The 22,892-nt window shown below is 36.7% G+C and overlaps 1 protein-coding gene across 3 annotated transcripts in view; it reads right to left on the bottom strand.

Annotated features, from left to right (window-relative positions):
- The window catches only part of DIDO1 (death inducer-obliterator 1), an 88,255-nt gene that overhangs the window by 32,519 nt on the left and 32,844 nt on the right, over nucleotides 1-22,892 (bottom strand). For all 3 annotated transcript variants that reach the window (XM_084646281.1, XM_084646282.1, XM_084646283.1), the window contains 4 exons: nucleotides 19,466-20,348; nucleotides 18,897-19,215; nucleotides 12,695-12,901; nucleotides 11,663-11,888 (listed from right to left, as the gene is read on the bottom strand). In XM_084646281.1, coding sequence (XP_084502407.1) covers nucleotides 11,663-11,888; nucleotides 12,695-12,901; nucleotides 18,897-19,215; nucleotides 19,466-20,348 — 1,635 coding nt within the window. The remainder of the gene's footprint in view (nucleotides 1-11,662; nucleotides 11,889-12,694; nucleotides 12,902-18,896; nucleotides 19,216-19,465; nucleotides 20,349-22,892) is intronic.

The raw sequence follows: 22,892 nt of genomic DNA, 5'->3' as shown, positions 1-22,892 counted from the left end.
CAGCATTCAGTACGGCTAGATTATATATTAATATATATATATTAATTACACACACGCACACTCATCTGAGTTGTACTATGGGTGACTTTCTCCATTATTGTGGAAGTGATAATGAAGGCATCTCCATCTACCCTATATATTAACAGGAAGGGAGCTAAAAACATAAGTTTTTTTCTCCTGCTAATAATAGCTCATCTTAATTAGCCTCTGACAGTTTGTATGGCAACTTCCACCTTCTCTGTGTGTGTGTGTGTGTGTGTGTACATCTATATATCTTCTTACTATATGTTTCATTCTATGCAGCCGATAAAGCGAGCTGTAGCTCAGGAAAGCTTATGCTCTAATAAATTTGTTAGTCTCTAAGGTGCTACAAGTCCTCCTGTTCTTTTTGCGGATACAGACTAACACGGCTGCTACTCTGAAACTTGTTCATCAGCACTTTAACAGAAAAAAGGAAACAGAGCTTACAGAGCTTGAAAATTAATACTGTGCTCAATCCTTTGCTTCCCATATTTAGTCTAACATCAGGCTACTTAGTTCGTTGCAGACTGACTTGGCATTCTGCCAAAGCAAAAAAAAAAAAAAAACAACCCGACAACCCTAAAGTAAAACATTGTCAAATATAAAACTTCAGCTTCTGAAATTGTTCAACAGATGCACTGTTGTGAAAAAGATGCTGTAGCATCTTTTATTCTGTGGCACTGGCATTACTACTGAAGTCGTAAAAATTTCCTCAGTCAAATGATATAATTCTCCAGATCAGCAGACACCAGAAAATGAGGAAATAAACTTTAGAAATTTCACAATACTTAATAATTCAGTCTACATCTTAAATTGTGGTAATTAAAAATTTCTATCTAAGGGGACTTCTTGATTATAGAACTTGGAAGTTAACAGGATTTCTCAAGCACAAACTTGTGTTTACTTTCTAATTCAATTTTATAGATTGCTGAGTGACTTAAAAATACCTACTGAATATTACCTTAAATACTTATTAAAGGACACTGCACTAAACCATTTAAAGAAAAATATTAATCAAAATGTGATTCACTACAACAATCACCCACTAACTCCGCCCCCACCCCCCACCCCCCCCAGCTTACTTCCCTCCCTTTTCTTCCTATGACTGGCTACTTCACCTTGAACAGGCCCTTGAAATATGTTGTATGCAGTGTAATTGTAGCTGTGTTGATCCCAGGATATTAGAGAGACAACGCTGGTACAATAAAATATATTACCTCACCCACTGTGCCCCTTGAAATGTGTTAACCATTTAAGGAACAGTTTGTTTCACCTTGTATTTATCTGTTACGCTCTTGAGTCAATTCCCAGACCTGACAAAGACCTTTGTGTGAGCTTGAAAGCCTCTCTCTCACCAACAGAGCCTGGTCCCATCAAATATATTATCTCACCCACCTTGCCTCTAATATCCTGGGACCAACACAGCTATCACAACACTGCAGACAAGTTTTTCCACTGTTGTTTCATTTCCTTCCATTGAAGTCTGGCCTTAGAAACCCACATCTTCTGAAAATCCTCTGCATTTCTGTTTAGTCAGTTAGGTCTGTGTGATCACCATTCATGGTCTTTCATTTAATAATCCCTATGATTTTAGTTTAGTAAGCTGTGTGCAACTATCTAGTTACTACAAGCTTTTAACACTAAAAAATAAAATTCACTTCAGCTTACCGGGGTGGGGTGGGGGGGGGCTATCTGAATTATAGTTCCATCAAATATTCAATTTCTTGCTATAGGTCACACTGACAGTTTTAAACTGTATGGCCATATAACAATACACAGTTAGATACAGTGGTGAAGAGTCTATCATGCATATATCTCTGTGAAAATGGGGAGGTTTTTGCAGGTCTTCACAAAATTTGTATTAACCCCTCCCCCAGATCTATAACAGTACAATACATTACTTGAAAGAATATTTACAAATAATCTTTTTGTGGTTGTGGAAGGTAAGTTTGGTAACTATTCACTGTGAGAAGTGCTGGGGGAAAATCATTGGAACAGGGTAATATTGCTGAATGTAGAACCCAGAATGTAGAACTCGCTATTACTTTCTACTGCTGATCTTATCTATTCACTAGTTATGACACCCACCACACTTAGGGATGTCGATCACTTTACAGGAGCAAGTTAAAAAGCAAAAGAAAAGTCCCAGGCATAGTCTACCCTTAAAAGTTGTATAAGCATAGCTACATTGGTCAGGGGTATGAAAATATCCACACCCCTGAGTAGCACAGCTACATCAATGGAAGAGTACTGCTGTCGACATAGCTAACATTGTTCAGGAAGGTGGTATTCCTACACCGACAGAAAACCTTCTCTGGCAGCACAAGCTGCATGTACTACAGTAGGAATTTAAGCTGTCCTAGCTGTCCCAAAAAACTATGCCGGCATAGGTTCTGTAGTTAGACATTGCCCAAGTATAGGAAGTAAAACCACTGCATGCCATTGCCGCATAGCGACTTTAAAAAACAAAGATTGAAAATTCCTTGCCAGCAGGTTTACTTTTGGGTACCACAGCCAGCAGTTTGTGAACAGGTTGGATGGAGCTGTGCTTTTTGAACATGGCCAGACTGGAATGCAGATGTATTTCTGGCAGAAGTAAATTTCTAAGGAGAGGGCCTAACATTGGAAATGCCATGTGTCCCTGATTCCCTTTAGCCTCTCCCTTAGACTCGGTAGGTTAAGGATTCTGGATGAGTGCAAGTAGCGTGGCAGGTCATAACAGGGTGCACCAACCTCCAAGCCTACATAGGGGTATGTAGATTGTATCCAGTATCTTGATTTCACCCAAATGTTAATTGGCATCCTGTGCAGAGAACAAGTGTAGTATGTTTTTGCTGATCCATCTTGCTCAGAGGCAGGTAGCTGCATTATAAGTTTCCAAATGAACTTTACTATTATGTGCTGCAGTAGTCTAGCCTAAACTGGTAGGAAAAGGCTCTCTCAGTCAAAGTTGGAAAAGGCATCCCTGACCACTTAGCTGAGAATCCAGGGCAGCAATCAGTCTAGTAAAACTGAGATTGTTAACTGCTTTACCAATGGATGGGCAGGCTCCCTCAGTTTTGAATGTTCCTATATTTTGCCATTTCCACTTTCCTTTGCCACTCAGCATCACCGACATCTGATCTGGACTGATGGTAAGCCAAGCAGGTTTCAGGCAGCTGTGGTGCGCACATCTTCTTGCAGGAATGACTAATTATGGGAATAACTGTCCAAACTAAATTATACTTTTTAAAAAAGCCATCTCTTTGCAGAGCAAGGGCTACTGAATTCTCAGGCAAGCTTGCTTTTTTTTTTTTTTAAAAAAAAAAAGAAAATAAAAGTGAAACCCTTCAATTCATTCACATACAACTGAAAACTGAAATATGTTGCTCAGCTGGTGCTTTAGAGGTCAGTTCTAAAGCACTCCACAAAGAGAAGTTACTTACCAGTAACTGTAGTTCTTCAAGTGTTGTCTGTGCATAGTCTCACAGTTAGGATGCACACCTGGCACCTCAGAACTTCAGAAACTTCTAGAAGAGACATGCTTGTAAGGTGCCACTCAACCACCTTCCTGGGCACTGAACATTTAGTGCCCAAGGCCATAAAAGAAGGTGCAGCCAACAAGCGTCTCAATTCCTTCTTTTCCGTGGTCAGAGGAACAACTCCTATGCCTGAAGTCAGCTTTTGTCAGGCTTCTTGCCATTTCTCTCAAAAAATAGTTGTATACCGTTAGCTTTTACTTATTGTACAATATGCTATCATTTTTAGGCAATTTTAGTATTTATGTGCCATTGTGCACTAGGGGATTTGGGCTAGTTCCTACTATCAAAACTGAGTCAGATGCTAATAAATCCAGATTTTAAAGGTACACCTCTCGCCCCTCTATTTTTCTCAAGTCGGATGTCCGTATCAGGTGTCTGGTCTGCTGCAAGATGTCAATGCCTAAACTGGTGCTGTGTGCCAGGCCTTTACAACCCAGGTACTGAAAGACTAGGTAACAGTCTCCATTCTCACTTGATTGAGGAAACACTGGAGCTAGGCCGTGTCTACACTGATGATTTGTCATGCTGCAAGCCAACATAGCTATACGAATGCAGTTCTCTAGTGTAGACAGGCAAAGCTACCATGTGCACTTACAACTTGCTCCCTGATTGAGATTACCTTATAGTAGTTCACCCTGTCTACACTAGGGGATTAGACCTGTGCAACTGGCCTCCCTAGTTGAAATGGGGGCAATACCTGCTGTAGACAAGGCCTTAGTTTTTCAGAACCACTTCTGTATTCAAAGGACTTTACAGGCCATCTTCAGCTCCAAAGCCTTCTGCACCCAGATCAACACAATCATCAGAATCCAACAGTGGAAATACAAAAGAGACCACCTCAAAGAACCCCTTTTATTTGGTGGAGGGGAAGGGGGGGAGGACTTCCCATTGGTTATACAACCAAGTGAACAATATTAGTAAAAAAAAAAATGCAAACAGCAATATAGGGTGGTGAGTTTTTTAATCAAATTTCCATCTGTATCGACGAACAAGTAGAAAAGAACCACCCTACGAGCCAGATTGTGCCCAACACTTGTGTCAAGCCTCCTCCTTCACTCTTGTGGCTCCTCACGCAGGAGCCAGACACACAGTGTGATTGTGGAGTGCTGGCCTTCTGCCCTCCAAGAGTCCCCAGGGTGACAACTGCTTGAAAGGGGGAGTAGGATGCATGCACCCTCCTCCCCAAAGGTGGCAGAGCTCCAGTATGTATTTCCCCAAAGTTCTGACAGAGTCCTCTCAGGTACTCTGGATGCAAGATTTGCCCTCTGAACCCCCCTCAATAGTTTTTACTAATGAAGGGCCCTAGTCCTCAATCAATAATGTATCATGGGCAATTTGCACAGTGATAGCCCTGTACCATACCTTCTATTTCTTAGGCACTATTCTACAATGCTAGGGACTCTTGGTGGACAAGTAATAACAGATCCCATGGAATGAGATAGGTTTGAATCAGGAGACTGGACAATCTCAATTATTCACTTGTGAGGACAAATAATGACAAGGTGGATCTTCGCTATCTGCCTAGACAAAATGCCTCTGCCACTAGCTCTTAAGCCTTGGTGACATACAAACTTGTACTCATTTAACGAAAGGTATGTTTTAAAACTGGTTTAGTTAAACTAGTGCAAGTTTGTACAAAGACATTCTTGTTTCAGTTTGACTGTGGCTTATTTTTGTTTAAATTAAACCTGTAGAACAAGATTAAGCTAAACCAAACTAAGCCACTCAAACTGAAATAAGCATCTACACACAAACTCATGCTAGTTTAACTACATGGTGCAAATCCCTTTGTGAACACTGCTACGGCAATTTAAGAGTAGCTTGTTTCAGTTTACTTTAAACCTGTTCCTAATAGTTTAAGCTAAGCCAAAACAAGGGTCCATACAACCTTCTGCACTGGTTTAAACTAAATTTGTTTAAAAATCACATCTTAAGTTGAACTAGTGCAACTATGTGTGTAGACATGCTCTTAGTTAAAATGGCACACGTCTGTGTGTAGATAAGGACTTATTCTTTTCCCTCTGCAGGGGTATTACAGGCTTTCATTCCACCTTATTACCCTCCACTCCCATTATGTGTACATTGCTCCTCTCTTCCATCCTTCCCTCTTTTTTACATTGTACGATATATTTTCCTTTTCCTCCATACCCATGCTACCTTCTACATTTAAAAAATAATAAAATAAAAATACAAGGGAATGTTGCGGAAGAACAATCATCACATGCACATCAGACTTTTTGATTTTGGGCTCTCATCTCACTTCTGTCCTTTGACAATGTCTCTTCATTTTGTTACTTTCTGTAGGAACAGAACCAACACAAAAGCCCTTTGTATCTGGAATCCTTTGATGACAACTCATGTGAGTAAGCACTACTCAGCCCGTGGATAAGGCTCAGATCTAGACAAAGGCAATGATTAACCTAAGCCATAGAGGAGGCAAAGAAAAATGGAGGCAGGTAGTTAAAAGGAGGCTAATGTAATCAAGGGCAGAGTTTCACAAATGTTGTCCCCTTGCTTCCCGCTAGGAGGCACCATAAAGTTGTCTGTCCCCTAATCCACTGTTGTAGGATGGCAGGAGAGATGTATGGCAAATTTTAGCCTGACAGAGCCCCTTTCAATGAACTATTTCTGCTTTAAAGTCCAATTCATTAATAATTTATAAGAAATACTACTATCAAATAGAATACAGACGCCTCCCTCCCTCCCCCCCCCCCGACTTACGCAATCGTTTCGTTCTGGAAAGCCTTGCGTAACTTGAATTTTGCGTAAGTCGGAAATGTATACCATACGTTAAGCAAAAATTTCAGCAATTCAAAAATCCTATTTCTGGCTTATGGAACTTTTTCCAAAAGCGTGAATTTGTGTAAGTCAGGTCTTGCGTAACCCGGGGAGCGTCTGTATTGCAATTAAGGGCTATGAATTCATACTAAATTAGTAGTTATAGCTAAGTTGAAGCTAAGTCAATAAATAGTTTATTGGCTTTGTGACAGAAAACTTAACTCAGTGACTTACATCGCAAGATCCAGCATATGAATTTAAAATAGTTTAGGTTTAGTGTACACAATGGTTCATCTAATAAAATATATTTACTATGTCTGGGAAGCTCTCCTCCTCTTACTACCAAATGGAGTTATGATTTTATATAACTTATGTTTGCTGTGACTCAGTTGATAAGTGACTAATCAGCTCAAATAACTTTTAATGCCTAATAAAAGTAGCCTGACAAGCTTAAATGAGAAATTAAAAAACTGTCTGTGAATATCAATTTAGATCTGTCTGGGTACTTTAAAATTAGGATACGGCAGACCTTTACCTTCAGTTTTCTCCTCCTTGTGATCAATCTTCCAGCTTGAAAATGACGAAAGATTTGCAGCCGATTTCCACTTAAGTAAAAATGGCAAAAATTCATTTTCTCTTCCAAATGTTCTTCTACTATCAAAGAATCTGCACTGAAGTCTTTAGATATGTGCATGTTGACATGCTACTAAATGAACTTTGGCATCAGTAAGTGGCCCAGCCACTACCCCCATTGTTATAACCAAAATATTTGATATTTCCTCAAGTCTTCCTTTACCCACATAGAAACAAAGGAGGTTTCTTCTGTAATTAGTGACCTTTACAAAAGATGTTAAATACCAATGAAGCAATTTAATTTTTTTCCCTCCAGTGGAAGGGTTAATTATCACTTCATATACTGAATTAAAAATCTAACAGTTGGCTAATTTGTCAGAATAATTTGTCCTCTTATTTACTACAGTACCAATAATGAGAGAATTACTATTTATCATTGACATTCTTTAGATCCGTTCTGAGTCATTCTCTACTTTAAATCTTCATTTGAGAATATTTCTCTGAAATTTTTGTTGTAGATATTAACTTGTTCAGCTAAAAAAAGTAAAGCTTTATAAACCTTTCAGAATGTTGCTCAACTAAATATTATACAAGCAAAACTGAAAAATAAAACTGCACTCCTAGCCCACCTGACATATGAGGATATCAAAAGGCTCAAATGACTAAAAGAAAAAGAAAAAAACAAAACCATCAATTCAGTACCGGTATTAAATCCGTGTGGTAGACTTTAAAAGTAGTCTAGAACATTTGACAGGACCACAGCTTTAACATAATATGCAGACTTTCCTTATTAAATATAAATCTGGATCCAGACATCTTTCAGATGTGTTTCTTCTGGGATCCGTCATTTTTCATTTTACTGTGATCATCTATTTTGTACAAGTTTTCAAATACACTGGGCAAACAAGGGGCAGATCACACTTTAAAAATATACATATAATTTACAATTCACTGTTAAGTTGAATGACAACCAGATATATCAGTGCCATATGATCCGGAGCTCCATCTTCCATCTGGAGAGGTTTTTTTTATGAAGTGCACTGACAATTGACTTATTCCATATATAAGAGCCTCACGCCTTGCCCCGCTATTAATTCTTATGAACTCAATGCATGACATATTAAAAATGAGAAAAAATAAGGACAATAGCTCTTTTGTAGAGCCAAGCAAGCAATGAATATGATCTTCCTTTGCGGTCCCATATTTTTGATAAAAACCTTATGAATGAAATATCAAGCTAGTAGACTAAACTCCCTGCCTCAACATATGCATTAAAAATTAACTCTTTTTAGAAATGCACTGTTATTATAAAACATGGCAGATGATTTTTAAAAGGCCATAACTTTATCAGGTTATTTTAGAAATCATTTTGTTGGGGCTGTGTTTTTCCTGCTTGAAAGATAATCTGCTGGATAGACATTTATACTGTCTATTATGCTACTTTATTTTACTTCTATTTTGACAAGCCCTGAGGACTTTAACACCCATTTGATATAAACTGAAGGTTAAAGGTACAGTCAAGAAACATGTCCTGGCAAAAGCATTAAAATACTACAGATTCTCTCCTCCACTCCGAACCTGCATCTTTGAAAGCCCTTGTTTCACCTTCCCCAATCTCAATGGCCCTTATCCTTGTAGCAATTAAAAATTATTTTTGAAATACATTTTCTATATATGTGGTGCACTGGATGCTATGAGTAAAAGCAGATCAGCTACTAAAATAAACAGGCCTAATTTCTGAAAAAGAAAAAATATGATGTGTATATTTACTTTCCCATAGCTGTACAGCCTAAATACTGCCCACATCTTCAACACAAATAAATAAAATGTATTATTATTCATGTGGCATCATATGTGCATGATGCTTCCCAGTTAATTAGTACAGCTGAACCAATAAAGCCAATGATTTCCATTCAGACTATTAAGATGTTAGACAGTGTAAACCAATATTCAGCCTGTATGTTTTGATGGATTTAATAAAAAAAAGCCACTTGCAATTAGGGCCTAATTTCTCACCACAAAATAGTATGAATCTGAAAATCCAAGGGAATCTTGAAGCAGCCATTGCAGTGGGGATTGGAAGGAGGAGGAGAAATCTTTAGAACTGTGTGTTGCGTGCTTCAAATAACCATGTTACAAGCGTTTCTGTGTATGAACCAATTTCAAAGGAAGAGATCATTTTTATCATACAAGTGTACTGAATTGCACTCCTACCCAGATTATTTGTCAACATTTAACAGAGGACTAAAAGGGTTTGGGCTCTCTCCGTCCTGCCACCCAATAAAATCACTGTTATGTTAAAGTGTACTGAAATCTTACATCCACCACCTAGTGCAACAATATTTAGCATACAGAATAGCTGCATTTTATGCATGTGCTATATTGACAGAGGAAAGACTAATTTAGGGTCTGAATAGGGGACTGATCCTTCAACCCTCAGTCACTAAATTTACTCATTTGACTCCTATGGGACAATGTGGGCAATTAAGGTTTCTTTGCATGAATAAGGATTTGCAGGATCAGGTCCTTAGCTTGAGGGTAGAGAGCACCTGTTTAGGACAATTTCCATTTCAGTTCAGTACAATGTAAATATATATATATAACTATGTACACTGAATAGAATACACTACCTTATTTTTAAATTTTAACAATTTGTAGAATCTCCCTAAGCAAAGAAGTTGTGATTGATGTTTTTAAGGAGACACTATGGATCACTTAAATCACGAATCATACTACCAGAGTTATCAACCAAAAACGAAAGAATCTTTTCCACAGAAAAAAAAATTATATTTGGTAGTTTAGTAATGGTAAAAACAGAATCCAAAACATTTGTAGAACTTACCTTAATTAGAGCAATCTGAAATTCCATCCCTATTGGCTGACTAGAGAACTCTTCATCTGGTATTTACTGAATTGTTTTGTATTCATTAATAAGGCCTGGTCTACATACACATTTTTTACTGATTTAACTTTCAGTTAGGGGTGTGCTATTCTGCCAAAACAGTTAAATCGGTGTAACCCCTAGTGTGAATGCAGTTATATATGTATAAAGGTACCTTATACCAATACAGCTTTTTTCCCTTACAGAAATAAGCTATACTGATACAAGCAAATTTATACTAGTGTAACTGCATCCGCATTAATGGAGTTGTACCACATGCAATTATAGTAGTATATTATTATTTGTATTACTGATAAAGCAGATTTTTGTGTGTAGACAAGACATAAGAGTTCATAACGGGCCCCTTTTTACCTTTAATTTTAGACAGAAAAAAATACTGCTCTTTGAAACCTACAATGCTAATTTAAAATGCAACTCTGTAGTTGTTATGGGATATAAAGTACCAAAATCTATTAATTTAAATCAAGTAGGGAAAAAAGTAATCTCCAGAACACTATAAATAGCATGTACTAAGGCTGCATTTCTAAAAGAAGTGCAGTAAAACAGAGGGGGAAGTTTAAATTTAAATGCAATATACTACAGTATTCCTGAGACAGTCTAAAGAGTTGTGTATAATAATAAAGTAATTTTTCAGGGGAAATACTTCTGTTTCCTTTATGTTCAAAAGTTCTTTCACCTGAACAATCTAGGTCTCAAGATGAATTTCAAAATGAAAAGTATTCACTTGTTCTAAATGTATATTTGTCAAGTTAATATATAATTAATGTTTTTAATAACCAGATCTACTTCTGAAAATAAAAATTAAACCCCGATAAAAGGTGGTTAATAAAAGCTGGGAGAAAAAGTAACATTTGCATTCATTAAATTTCAAATTGAGAAAATGTCAGACACTAGACACCTATTTATCGTGTGTTTTGTAAATGTGAATGGTATGATTTCACTTAAATTCCAATTACATTATAACACTATTTCACTGGAGTCAATCAAAAATGTGATAAAGTACAAAATCTATTTCACATTACAAATCAGTATTTACTTACCTTCATATGAGCTAACAAGAAGTTATGGATGCTATTCAATACCTGCAAAATTATAATATGTAAGGCAAAATCTCTGCCTAACTTCCCTTTAGATGTTTCCTTGTGTGCGGATAGTGTGTGAAATATGAGTAACACAGAGATAACAAGGAAACAAAGGCCACCCCCTCACTTAAGTAAAAGTTGATCCTTAAAATATTTAACGTAAGTAAATAAAACACCAGGAATCATAGACTTATAGGACTGGGACCTCAAGAAGTCATCTAGTCCAGTCCCCTGCATTCATGGCAGGACTAAGGAGGAGAACTTGGATATATTTGACAGTTAAAATCTGTCTGCAAAAATATAAAAGCTCTGTAACAAACCCTGTTGAAAAATCCCATCTTGGCACTAGCAATGCAAATGCAAAACTTGAGAAGCAAGTGCCAAGGCTAGACGTATTATAATAAAATTTAAGTTAGTACAGTGAATTGTTGATAACAGGGGCACCTCGTGTAACTTACAATATTTTGAATTTAAGAAGTGTATATTGATACTTACCTCCTCTGAGAACAGAAATGGTTATTGCCTTTGGAAAACATTTGGTAACTTACTCAGCAAGTTTACATTCAGAAACCAGTTGCGTACAGACTAATATCAAAATTATAAAGGAACCTTATAAAATTTCCCTGATATGAGTGTGTGTGAATCTTTGAAGGTGGAGAGAAAAACTGTGTGTCATATTAAGAAAAAAAGATACCAATTTTCCTAATCTTACAGAGCCAAGAATGGATGGGTATTCAAATAAAATGTAAATGGATTACTCAGGAATATCCCTATGCGATACATACATTTGAATAACAGTGAAGATGAAATGGCAGCAGTCTTTTCTGGCTTTACTGCATTGTAATTATGATCGCTTGCCCAGGATGGTGTGCTGTTGTCTGATGCCGGCTCTTTAGCAACTGGTTGGGTGTTTGCTTCAGTTTTAGGGGCTGTCACCACACTTTTCTTCATGTTAATCTCTTTTTTCTCAGGAGTTGGTTTCTTCTGGGTGGACAAAGGCTTAGTACCTGCCTGTATAATTAGTAGATCCTTAATTACTAATAATAGTAATGACAGAAAGAGTTATCATGATGCATGTATTTAGTGACAAAATGTGTCTTCATATATTGTGAATAATTACTAATGCATTTCAAATTACATAGTTACAATACAAAATGGGTTTCTGACAAGTCTATAAAGCTAGGAGAAATACATTAGCCTAGCAGGAGAGAGTGTTGAGTGCTCTACTCATGAGCAGACCCTACCAGCAAACTGAACACAGTTGTATTTATTATCAAATATAAGTAAATCTGCACATCCAGTACCTGCCACATTAAAGTGGTTTCACAGAGCTAGGTAATATGGATTTAAAAGGGCTTTTAAGAAATTCTCTTTCATTTCCTTACATGTGACACAAATCCCCCTTATCTGCATAGCCTGTCTCCCCATTAAAAAATAAACCTAAAAACTTTTAACCCAGGAAAATATTAATAATTTTAACTTATGAATTAGCTTTAAAATATTCAGTACTAGGGAAATTATTTCAGAAAAGATGTACTGAAGTGCAGATACTTAATTTAATAGCACCTATGCAAAGGAGACTATATTGTATTTTAACAACCTTTTCCTGTTTTCTTTTTTTATTATAAAGATTTAACTGAATTATCTTATTCTTAAATGTAGTTTTAGATCATTAAAATGGCAAAAACAAACAAGAGAGTGAATATCTAACGTTAAATCTTGCAAACTTAATATATTTATGTCTGAAAACTGTACAGCAACAAGCTATTATGCTTCAGGAAAAATGCTGCGTTTTTTATTCAGGAACATGATCTTACCTGTAGTTGAGACTTTAGAATTGTGGGTCTCTCAGATTTTGATTTGATCTTCTCTTTTGGCTTTGGTTCTTTTCCTGCACTGAGAAATTTCATGGTGGCTGCAGCATGTTTGAGAATGCAGTCGTTACTGCAGTACACAGAATCAGGCTGAGCCACATTAGAACAGCCAGGACCAATGCATTTTGATGCACCAGGAGCTTCGATTACCTAAAGATTGAAGCACAGCAAGTTCAATTTTTTAACTAAAAAACTGTATATAACCGGTTGTGAGGACTTATGTAACTGAATATAACTAGTGCATCTTAAAAGCATAACATGATTTTTCAATCTTTACTGACGCTATCCCATATCCAACTTTGCTGGCCTAACGAGTTCATGCTTGCAAATTCAACACAAAACCAAAATATTTATAAAATCATTAAAATATAAATAAGCCATAAGAAGGTCCATTTCATCTATATTTATTAAACAGAAGAGTACCCCAGGCTTTAACACCTATTTCTCCTGGAGTTATTGATATCTAAAATGGAAAAGACCTACTGCATTAACCAGGCTGTCTCCCCTGATAATGCAGAATTGTTTTCTGCAGCACATTTTTCCATAGTTTTATCCAGTCTCATTTAAAAATCCCAAGTGACAGGACTACTCCCACTTCCCTAGGGAAGCTCCATCACAGCCTAATACTTACTTCCCACTATCAGGACAGACATTTCCCAGTACTCAGTCTAAATTTTCTCTTCATTTCACCATAGTGTCTTACATGTAAATAAATCCTCTTCCTCCTCAGTGTTAACATATACCAATAACAGGTGCCTCAGAAATATTATAGATAGATCAAGTAACATCCTTAAAAGCCTACAAATATTTGATCATTGTGAGGTCTGAGGCAAGGAATTTAAGTTTTCCTTCCTCTGTTTTCCCATTTGTAAAAATTAGGATAACATCAATTATCCATGTTTGCAAAGCACTCTTGTATCTAAAGATGAGAAATGATGTGACAAAATGGAAATATCCTGGACAAACCTCATGGAATTAATATAAACTTTACTAAATTACATTAAACCTTGTTAAATTAGGTTTAATATCTTTGGGATCCACTATATTAAAAATGCAACTGTGTATCTGTTATTATGAAATTATATGCAACTCCTCTAGGAGGATGGAGATGCTAATATAATTCCTCTGGTTATCGGTCCTTTTGAAGACATCCCCTAGATAGGTTTTGCATAAATAGTTCAAAATGGTTTCTCCAGTGACTATCCAAAAATCCTTTTTTGTCTGTTAAACAGACTGGGTTTAAACAGGCTCAGGGCCTCTTTCCTGATCCAGCAAACAGACAGGATCCTGGTCCACAGAAGGCCCCAAAGTAAGGGTTGGAAGAACTGGGCCTACTGAAGTCCCATAAGATTGTGTGCTTGTTTTGAGCTGAAGCTGTGATGAATTTGAACCCACAAGGAAACCCTGAGTGGGGTTTTGAAGGACTATTCCTGCCAGAGACCACATTAGGGTTGGGGAGATCTCTGGAGTAAGCTTACTACCATCTCCATAGGTTCATTTGTTGTTTTTAATATTTTTTCAGTAGTGTCTTTACCTTAAGAATAAAATAGGTTTGCATAGGAAGTGCTGTGTGTTGCCTTATAACTGTGGGCAATTACTCAGTTATTGGTCTCTGAAGAAAAGTAAGCAGGCCTGCTTAGGCAGAGTCTTTTGCTGGGATATCACAGTCAGGGGACTGTGCACCTGGAAATACACTGGGGTCAGAAGGGAGTGGGACTAGTCACCCCTCAAGAGAGGTACCAGCTAGGGAGTTGGAAACCTGAGATGGGTGCCCTTGCTGGGCCAGAGGGAAAATACCAGTGCAGCTACCCTGAGCTGACACACTATACTATTAATTTCTGTTGGTTTCTTCTTGCCTCTCCTCAGTTTGTCAAAATGGTTGTTCCCTCTTTCTGGTCATTAGTGAATAATAAATAAGAACTGGCTTAATACCTAATATTGCAATTCTCCATTAGACAGCTCTCCCCAACTCAATATATTGTAGTTTATAATTAATATTTGTTTACAGTATTTCACCAATTTTCAATCCAAATGACAGTGTTGCTACACAGGCCAATTTCAATTAATTTTTCAATTAAGATTTACTGAGACACAAGTAGTGCTGCCTATCTAAAACCCAAATACCATAACATTTATTTTGTAGAAATAAATATTATTCTTCAGGATAATTCTTTACAAATGCCCACTTTCACATCTGATTATCTCTACAAACAGCAGGAGAAAAATATTACAAAATTAATACATAAGTGTTTCCTAGAAGGCATCTTACATTTTAAAGATCTAACAAGTCCAGCTGTAGTGTGTCACAAATAACTTTTAAAGACCCAACCCTTCACCACTGAAGTCAGTGTTAAAAAATCCATTTTTTCAATAGTATAGGATCAGGGTGTAAGCACCAAACTTTCCTGAATGCCATGACATTCTGATTAAAGTATTAATTAGCTGCGATGTTTGTTACAAGAATTTGAATTATTTAAAATAAATAATCTGTAGAATACAGCTCAAAATACAATGCATGAAAAATGCTACGGACAGAATGTTACTCTTCTTAAGTGGTAATGACCATCTTGTTGACATCTTTTCAGTTTTTCTGAAAATTCAACCTTAAAGCATGATTCTACTCTGAAGAGTGCTTATAAGTGATTGTGAGGTTCCAAGTTTATTTCCTACAATTATTTATGTATCAAGTGTGTTCAGTGTACAATTAAATTTCCCTCCCCCTCCTCCTCGGCAAATGCTTGTTTTATAAAACTCTACCTTCACTCAAGTCAAATTGGAGTCATTCCTCTTCACACATCAACAACAGTACTAAAAGCTTTACATGCCAAATTAGACTTTTAGTACAACCCCACTGTTTTCAAATCATGCCCACACTGAAACCTGTGCAACTTATTACACAGGGTTTATTTTGTCATCAAAATTAACAGATCTGACACTAAATGCACAAAAGGATCAGGTCTGTTGAGTAAGAAGGTGCCACTTTTGCATACTTATCCTTTAGAGTAGAGACTAACCTAAAGAAAGTTTGGGGAAAGTGTAGAACCAGAATTTAATAGTATATAAAACTTAGTGGGTGGGTGAAATCCTGGCCCCATTGAAGTCAATGGCAAAACTCCCATTTACTTCAGAGGCTAGTGGGCGAAATCTTGGCTCTACTGTTTGCCAGAAGCTGGGAATGAGCGATAGGGAATTAATCACTTGATGATTACCTCTTCATTCCCTCTGGGGCACCTGGCATTGGTCACTGTCAGAAGATAGGATACTGGGCTAGATGGACCTTTGGTCTGACCCAGTGTGGCCATTCTTATGTTCACTATTTACACTAAAATTATCTGTAAAACGATTTCTAAATTTTACAAAATGTTGGGGTGCCATTAAATGCAATTAAATATCATGGTCCTAAAATTGAGGCACCCCTCAAAATGTATTCACAGGAAAATTTCTACTGAATTTTCTTTGTCATGGTTCACAAACAAAACTATACTTTGAATTAAAAAAAACAAGTTTAAAGAAGATACGAAATGCTGACGTTAAAAAAAATCATCATGTTTTCCATAACTCCCCCCAACTTTTCTAATAGATTAAAAGACAGCACAGGATAACATACACATACTGATTTATAACAATGAAATATAAAATTAAGAATTTTTAATGGTAAGATTAAGAGCTGTGTTAGCTATACTTTTAATGATTTGTAATTATGGATAGTGAATGAGTACAAATGACGTAACACTTAGACCAAGGCCCTACTGCCATACTTGTGGTTTTGCTAATTCTTCTTTTACACAGACTTGCTAATCTGCTTAAAGTGATGTTATTACTGACAGAACCAAAAGTAACATGTCGCACAGGGTTTGGGGCTGAAAATACACAACAAGAAGCCTTTTTTCTGGGAAGCGACAAGTCAGGGTGACACAAAACCATCATGACATTGAAACTGAAAAACCAGCAGAAAAAAATGCAGAAGTTGAGTAACTGAAGCCTGTGTATGCATAATGTATGGGTTACCTAAAACTAGGGCTGTCAAGCAATTAAAAAAAATTAATCATGATTAACCTTGAGATTAAAAAAATAAATTGCAATTAATCGCAGTTTTAATCTCACATTAAACAATATCAGAATACCATTTATTTAAATATTTTGGGGTTTCTCTATATTTTCAAATATAGGGTCAGGGCTTGGGGCTCTGGGCTTCAGCACCTTCCCCTAGGAAGCTGTGGACTGAGGCTTCAGCCCCTCCACTACTGATGCCTCTCAACCCGCCCACAGGTATACAATTAACATGTTAAAAAAAATTAAAGCATTAATTTTGCTTTCAGTTAATCGCAGGTGTTAACTGCAATTAATTGACAGCCCTACCTAAAACCCAAAGGGCTTGTGTGTTAAAAAGTAAATTGGATAAAGATTTAATAATCTGTAACGTAGAAATGTATAGAAGACCCAAGTGAACATAGGCCCCAAAAAGGAGAGACATTGGAAAAGAGACTGAAGGACTAGACCAGGAGATCAGAGAAGGTGACGAGAAGTACATGGAAGAACTTCCTGGTGCCCTGGAATGTGGTAACTTGGGCCAATTAAACAATTCCCTCTTGTCTGTTATTATTTGTCTGGAATAAATGTATGTTCAGACACTATAAATGACAATAATTCCATCTAAAATTGTACAAATAAAGGCAAAAATTGATTAAAGCCGAAATTTGGTTGGACCTGCCACTCTGTTTCATGATTTTTATCCTCAACACAAAATTAAACATCAACATATGGGAAAGGATATATTAAAAGCTTTTTAGTATTTTATGTTAAATCTGCATACATACACTGAGGATAACTGTAGTTTTAAAGTTATAGAATATATCTGAAAAAAGTTTTTCTTTTAAATTTACAAGTATTCTGCTGAAAATGTCAGTGATTTAAAAATTTCACTCCAAAGTCTACAAGCCTCATGCTAATGGCAAGCTTCAATACAACAGCTCTGATGCTAGCTAGAAAATGGTATTCCTGTCCAACCATTAAAATGAACACAAACCCATAAAATAAATTACTGCAGTATGCTGTCAGCAAGTATGTAGGATTTTTTTTTTTAAAAAAACTTGCTGAAGAGAAATAAAGTAGAGACGACAGTCAAGGAGGACGCCTGTCCTTGCAAATACTAAAATAGCACCAGCAGCAGAAAGGTCAATTACTATGGCATTAAAAGGTTTTAAACTAGTTTTAAAACTTTTTCACTAGGAGGGTGGTGAAACACTGGAATGCGTTACCTAGGGAGGTGGTAGAATCTCCTTCCTTAGAAGTTTTTTAAGGTCAGGCTTGACAAAGCCCTGGCTGGGATGATTTAATTGGGGATTGGTCCTGCTTTGAGCAGGGGGTTGGACTAGATGACCTCCTGAGGTCCCTTCCAACCCTGATATTCTATGATTCTAGTTTAAATTCAAGTTAAGAGACTTTTTGCCTGCATTTAGAATGGCACACAGACTGGCTAATGGCTAATATAAAGAAAGTTCCTGTAATAATTGTATGTAGAAACTAGCAACAATTTGAAAGGATTTTTTTTTAATTAAATATATTTTCAGAGCCATTTTTAAAAAATAAAGTCTATCAATCCCCTTTTCTGTGTATGAAGAGCTTCAAGAAGTAAGGTCAAAACACAAGGTCAAAGACTGGCTGGAAGTGCACAGCACAGCTTGAATGTGTACAGGCACACAAGTTTGCCAATACTAACTGGACACCTACAGTGAAAATTAAACAATTGATAAGTTATTAGAAAAGGCAATTTTAAAATAAAGACATGCCAATTTCAGAATTTTAAGAGTCTTTATGAAAGAACAGGAATTCAGCCAGTGTCTTGATTACCCAAATAAAAGAACAACAGATGCATACATTATTGGGGTATTTTCCTTATCCGATGTATATGTTTTGTAAATTGCAATCCTTCAAAAATTAAAAAAATATATGCTAATGATTGTGACACTCCACTCATTCAGTTCTGGATCAAAATCTTTACTTATAAATCAGAAAGATACAAACAGCAAATATCTAAAAAAAAAATTTAGCAGCTTTGTTTTATATAAAAGTGTGTTGCAGCCCGTAGATAAGCTAATGCCTCAACACATTCAATAGAACAATAGACAACAACTAAAATACTTACAGGTTGAAATATCTTCAGTTTTTTCTTACCACTTGGATTTGCAGCTTTTTCAATCCTACCCTTGATTCCTTGATCCTCACTGGACTTTTGTTCGACTGTTCCTACACTTGTGAGCTCTGTGCCATCCACGTTTAGTTGTCTTGATTTAGTTTCTTGCCAATCTGTTTCCGAAACTGTCTCATCCTGCCCCTGCAGAATGGTGCAATTTGGACAGATATAGTCCTCCCCATTCCTTTCCAACAGTCGCCCACGAGCCTCAGAAATTCCCACACAGTCACCATGAAACCATTCCTCACACCTATCACAACAAATCATAAACCTGAAAATAAAGAACAAGTGGTTAAAAAATAAAATACTGAAAAATTCAAAAACAAAAAAAGTCCTTGTAATTTTGTCAGGAAGCCAGTTGCTTTGTATAACTTATTAATTTTACAAACTGCATTCAAATTTAGTATTTATTAGCTTACCCTATTACTTACAACCCCATGAAGTTGCAACAGAAAAAAAAAAGTTATATACACCTGGCAATGAAATCTTTAAACAATACTTTGCATATGTATATAGCCCACCTGTTGTTATGAGGCTGGTGACAGATACAGTACAGTGTATTTGGGTCATAAATCTCAGACTCAGATTTGCTTTTTGTGAACTCTTCAGATTCTTCATCTTTGATCTCCTTTGTTCCCAGGGCAGGCTTTATTTCCTTCTTAACCTGAAGATCTTCAGTATGTTCCTCAGACACAACTACTTGACTTCCAGTCTCAGTGCTATCGGTAGACTCAGGTTCTTGTTTGACAGGCCGTTCAGTCTTAACTTGATTTCCTGCCTGGACATCAACTGTTTCTGTAGGATTTTGTTCTAGGTGTTTTTTCCTGAGGCGGTTCTGTATCTCTTTCAATGTCAGTTCTGCAGGTTTTTGTTCAATGCGTTTGTTTCTTAGACGATTTTGTAGTTCTTTCAGCGTCAGTCCATCACTATCACTATCAGAGGTATCATCATCATCATCATCATTTTTTGCACCTTTGCTTTTTAAGACTGGCTGATCCTTATTGTCTTTAGAGTCACTCTTCCGATTGCTAGTTTTTATATCTGGAGTGCTCTCCACACTGCCTTCAGAAGCAGTCTCCACATCTGTAACCGGACAGGATGCTGGTTCACTTGAATCTTCAAGAGCAGTAGGAACATGCTTCCTACCTCTACGTCTTACTGTTGTAAGAAATTCTTCCACTCTTTCAGTACGCTTGGGTTGCCGTCCGCTACGCCGGAGAGACAGGCTTTGTTGCTGCTGCGGTTGTTGTTCACTAGTGTCCACATCAACATCTCCTGCACCTTCTCGTTTGGCAATTGTAGTCCTTCGAAATCCCCATGTTTTCTTGAACTCCTTACTTGTGGGCTTAATAGCTTTTTGTTCCTCCTCATTGCTTTGCTCACCTTTATCATCCAAAACGGATGCTAAAAATAAAAGTAAAATTATGAAACTGATACTTCCTCATTTAGAATCACAGCTGACACTTTTCTTTTGGAACAAATCTTTCAAAATGTCATCATGTTTTCTTTGTGAGAGTAGATATATACACATGTTAAATGTGGTATGCTAGATAATTACTTAATAGCTCTGAACACAACAAAGAACACACTTTTTCTCAAAGTTCCTATTGACAGGGATCACTAAAGTCACAGCCAATATAATTAAGCAACGTGCGATTCCCCACTTCATTTTTTGATCATGATGAATATTAAGCCACCCTTCCTGTTCACATGACAACTGCACTCCAGTGTTCCACCTCACAGCAGAGGTAGTTTACTGTCCCATCTAACACTAAGTCAACATAATCCAGGAGCTAGGAATTGCTCATGCAGTGCATCTCCTTCTTTCCTAGATGCTTATAATATTCCAAGCTCTTGCTGGCCTGGTATAACACAAGCCAAAAGAGAGAAAGAACAGGTTAAAGAACATAAATTAGATGTATTCAAGTCGGCAGGACCTGATGAAATTCGTCCTAGAATACTTCAGGAACTAGCTCTAGCAAGCTTGGAATGCTAGCAATTATCTTTAAGAACTCTCTCCTCACCTCCCCCCATTTATTTAGGATGTTTTAACAACTTTCCAATCCGTGCCATGTAAGTATCAGGAAAAAAAACAATTATTATAAAAGCTAGCTTTTGTTTAGAGAGATATTATACAGGAATATAGCTATCAGATCTTTCCATTTAACAGAGTGTTACCATATTACAGAGAGAGCATTACAACACCTATAATTTGTTGTTTCCAGTGATTTTATAAAATTGAATGAAATCACTATACACACATTTAACACACCAAGCTTGCGTATCAAATGTTAATATTCAAAAAAAACTGGACAGGTGTGCTGGTTTATTTGCAGGTCAATGTACTCAGAGTAATGAATAAAAGGTAAGCAAATATTTATCTGTCCTCTATTTTCCTGGGCATGTAATGGGTGTGTTAACTTTTTCATAACCACAACCTTCCATATTTATTTTTAACCATTCCCCTATGATTGGGCTGTTTTTCTTTTTCCAGTGAGAGGCTACCAATATTTGAGCAGCTACTAGCAGACGAGAAATTAATTCATTTCTTCTTGCATGACCATTTCTGCTAGGAAGCCCCCTAGCAGGATTACAATGGGATCATAAATATCCAACCAACTATAGTATTTAGTTACGTACTGCATCCCAATATTCTCTCTTGATATGACCACCACATATGCCTAGGGAGGTTGTGGAATCTCAGTCATTGAGGTTTTTTTTAAGTTCAGGTTAGACAAACACCAGTCAGGAATGATCTAGTTATTACTTAGTCTTGCCTTGAGTGCAGGGGACTGGACTAGATGACCTCCCAAGGTCCCTTCCAGTGCTATATTTCTATGATATATGCATAAAATCTTCTCTTTCATCTCAATGTGTATTTTATATATACATATATATATATTTTCTAACCTAACTGGTGCCAGATACTACTGAAACAGTATCTTACAGAAATTTTCTTCTATTGTGCTACAGACTGAGGTTGCTGGACCTCTTTTACTGTGGCGTAATTTGTCTTCCCAGATCCATTGCCCAGGGTGTCATATACAAAAAATGTTTTCCTTAGGAAAGTTGTCTGCAAAGATACATATAAATTATAAAGTTTCGTAATTGACCACATGCCATCACATATATTAACGCGAGCTTTCTATATAAAACAGGCTTTCTAGAAAAATGACAAACATAATTTCTGACTTTAAGTGCTGGTACCAGGGGAGAGTGGGCCAATTAAAGCTAGTTTTGATCTCTAAATAACTTAGAAAAAGTCTGTTTTACTGAATAGCTGGCCAACTGTATGTCGCAAGGCTCTCCCAATCTCTCAAACTCTCTGGTTGGTGATTTGCGTTAAAATCTGGATATTTGCAATGGGTGTCACGGGTGAGGGAAAAGAATTATTCTCTCCCAAACCCATACAATAGCATTTGCTAAAGGATGTGCATACATTTCTGGAAGGAGCGATTTATTATTAATCCATTATTTATTAGTCTAGCAATATTTATAATGCAGCAATTTTCTTGTTCAATAAACCAGCCCTATATTTCTATGATTTTATAACCTAAATCTTTTAAAAACAATTTGTGAAGTCCTGGCCCCATTGAAGTAAAGGGAAAAAACTCCCATTGATTTCAATAGGGTCAGGATTTCACAAAAGGTCTCCCACAGGCCTGGAGGATGCTGCACCACCATGCCTTAAAGCCACTCCAGAAGACTAAAATAATACTTTAATTAATTTTGCTTTTAAAACACGGAGGGTTTCATTTTAATTTAATTTTAATTTGAATCAGTCGTTTTTATTTTCAACAATAAAATGAGAAAAATATATCAGGTGTTTGAGACTTTTAAATTACACTTTAAAATGAATTAGAAAAGGTAAAATAGATTGAATCATTTGATGGCAGTATCGGCACTTCATAGCAGGAACTCCCTCTTCCTATGCATTTGTACAGTGCC

This window comes from Lepidochelys olivacea, assembly GCF_965140295.1.
Source record: "Lepidochelys olivacea isolate rLepOli2 genome assembly, chromosome: 13".
Taxonomy (NCBI): Eukaryota; Metazoa; Chordata; order Testudines; family Cheloniidae; genus Lepidochelys; species Lepidochelys olivacea.
Note: the sequence above shows the minus strand (reverse complement) of the source record. Positions and strands in the feature narration are given on the sequence as shown.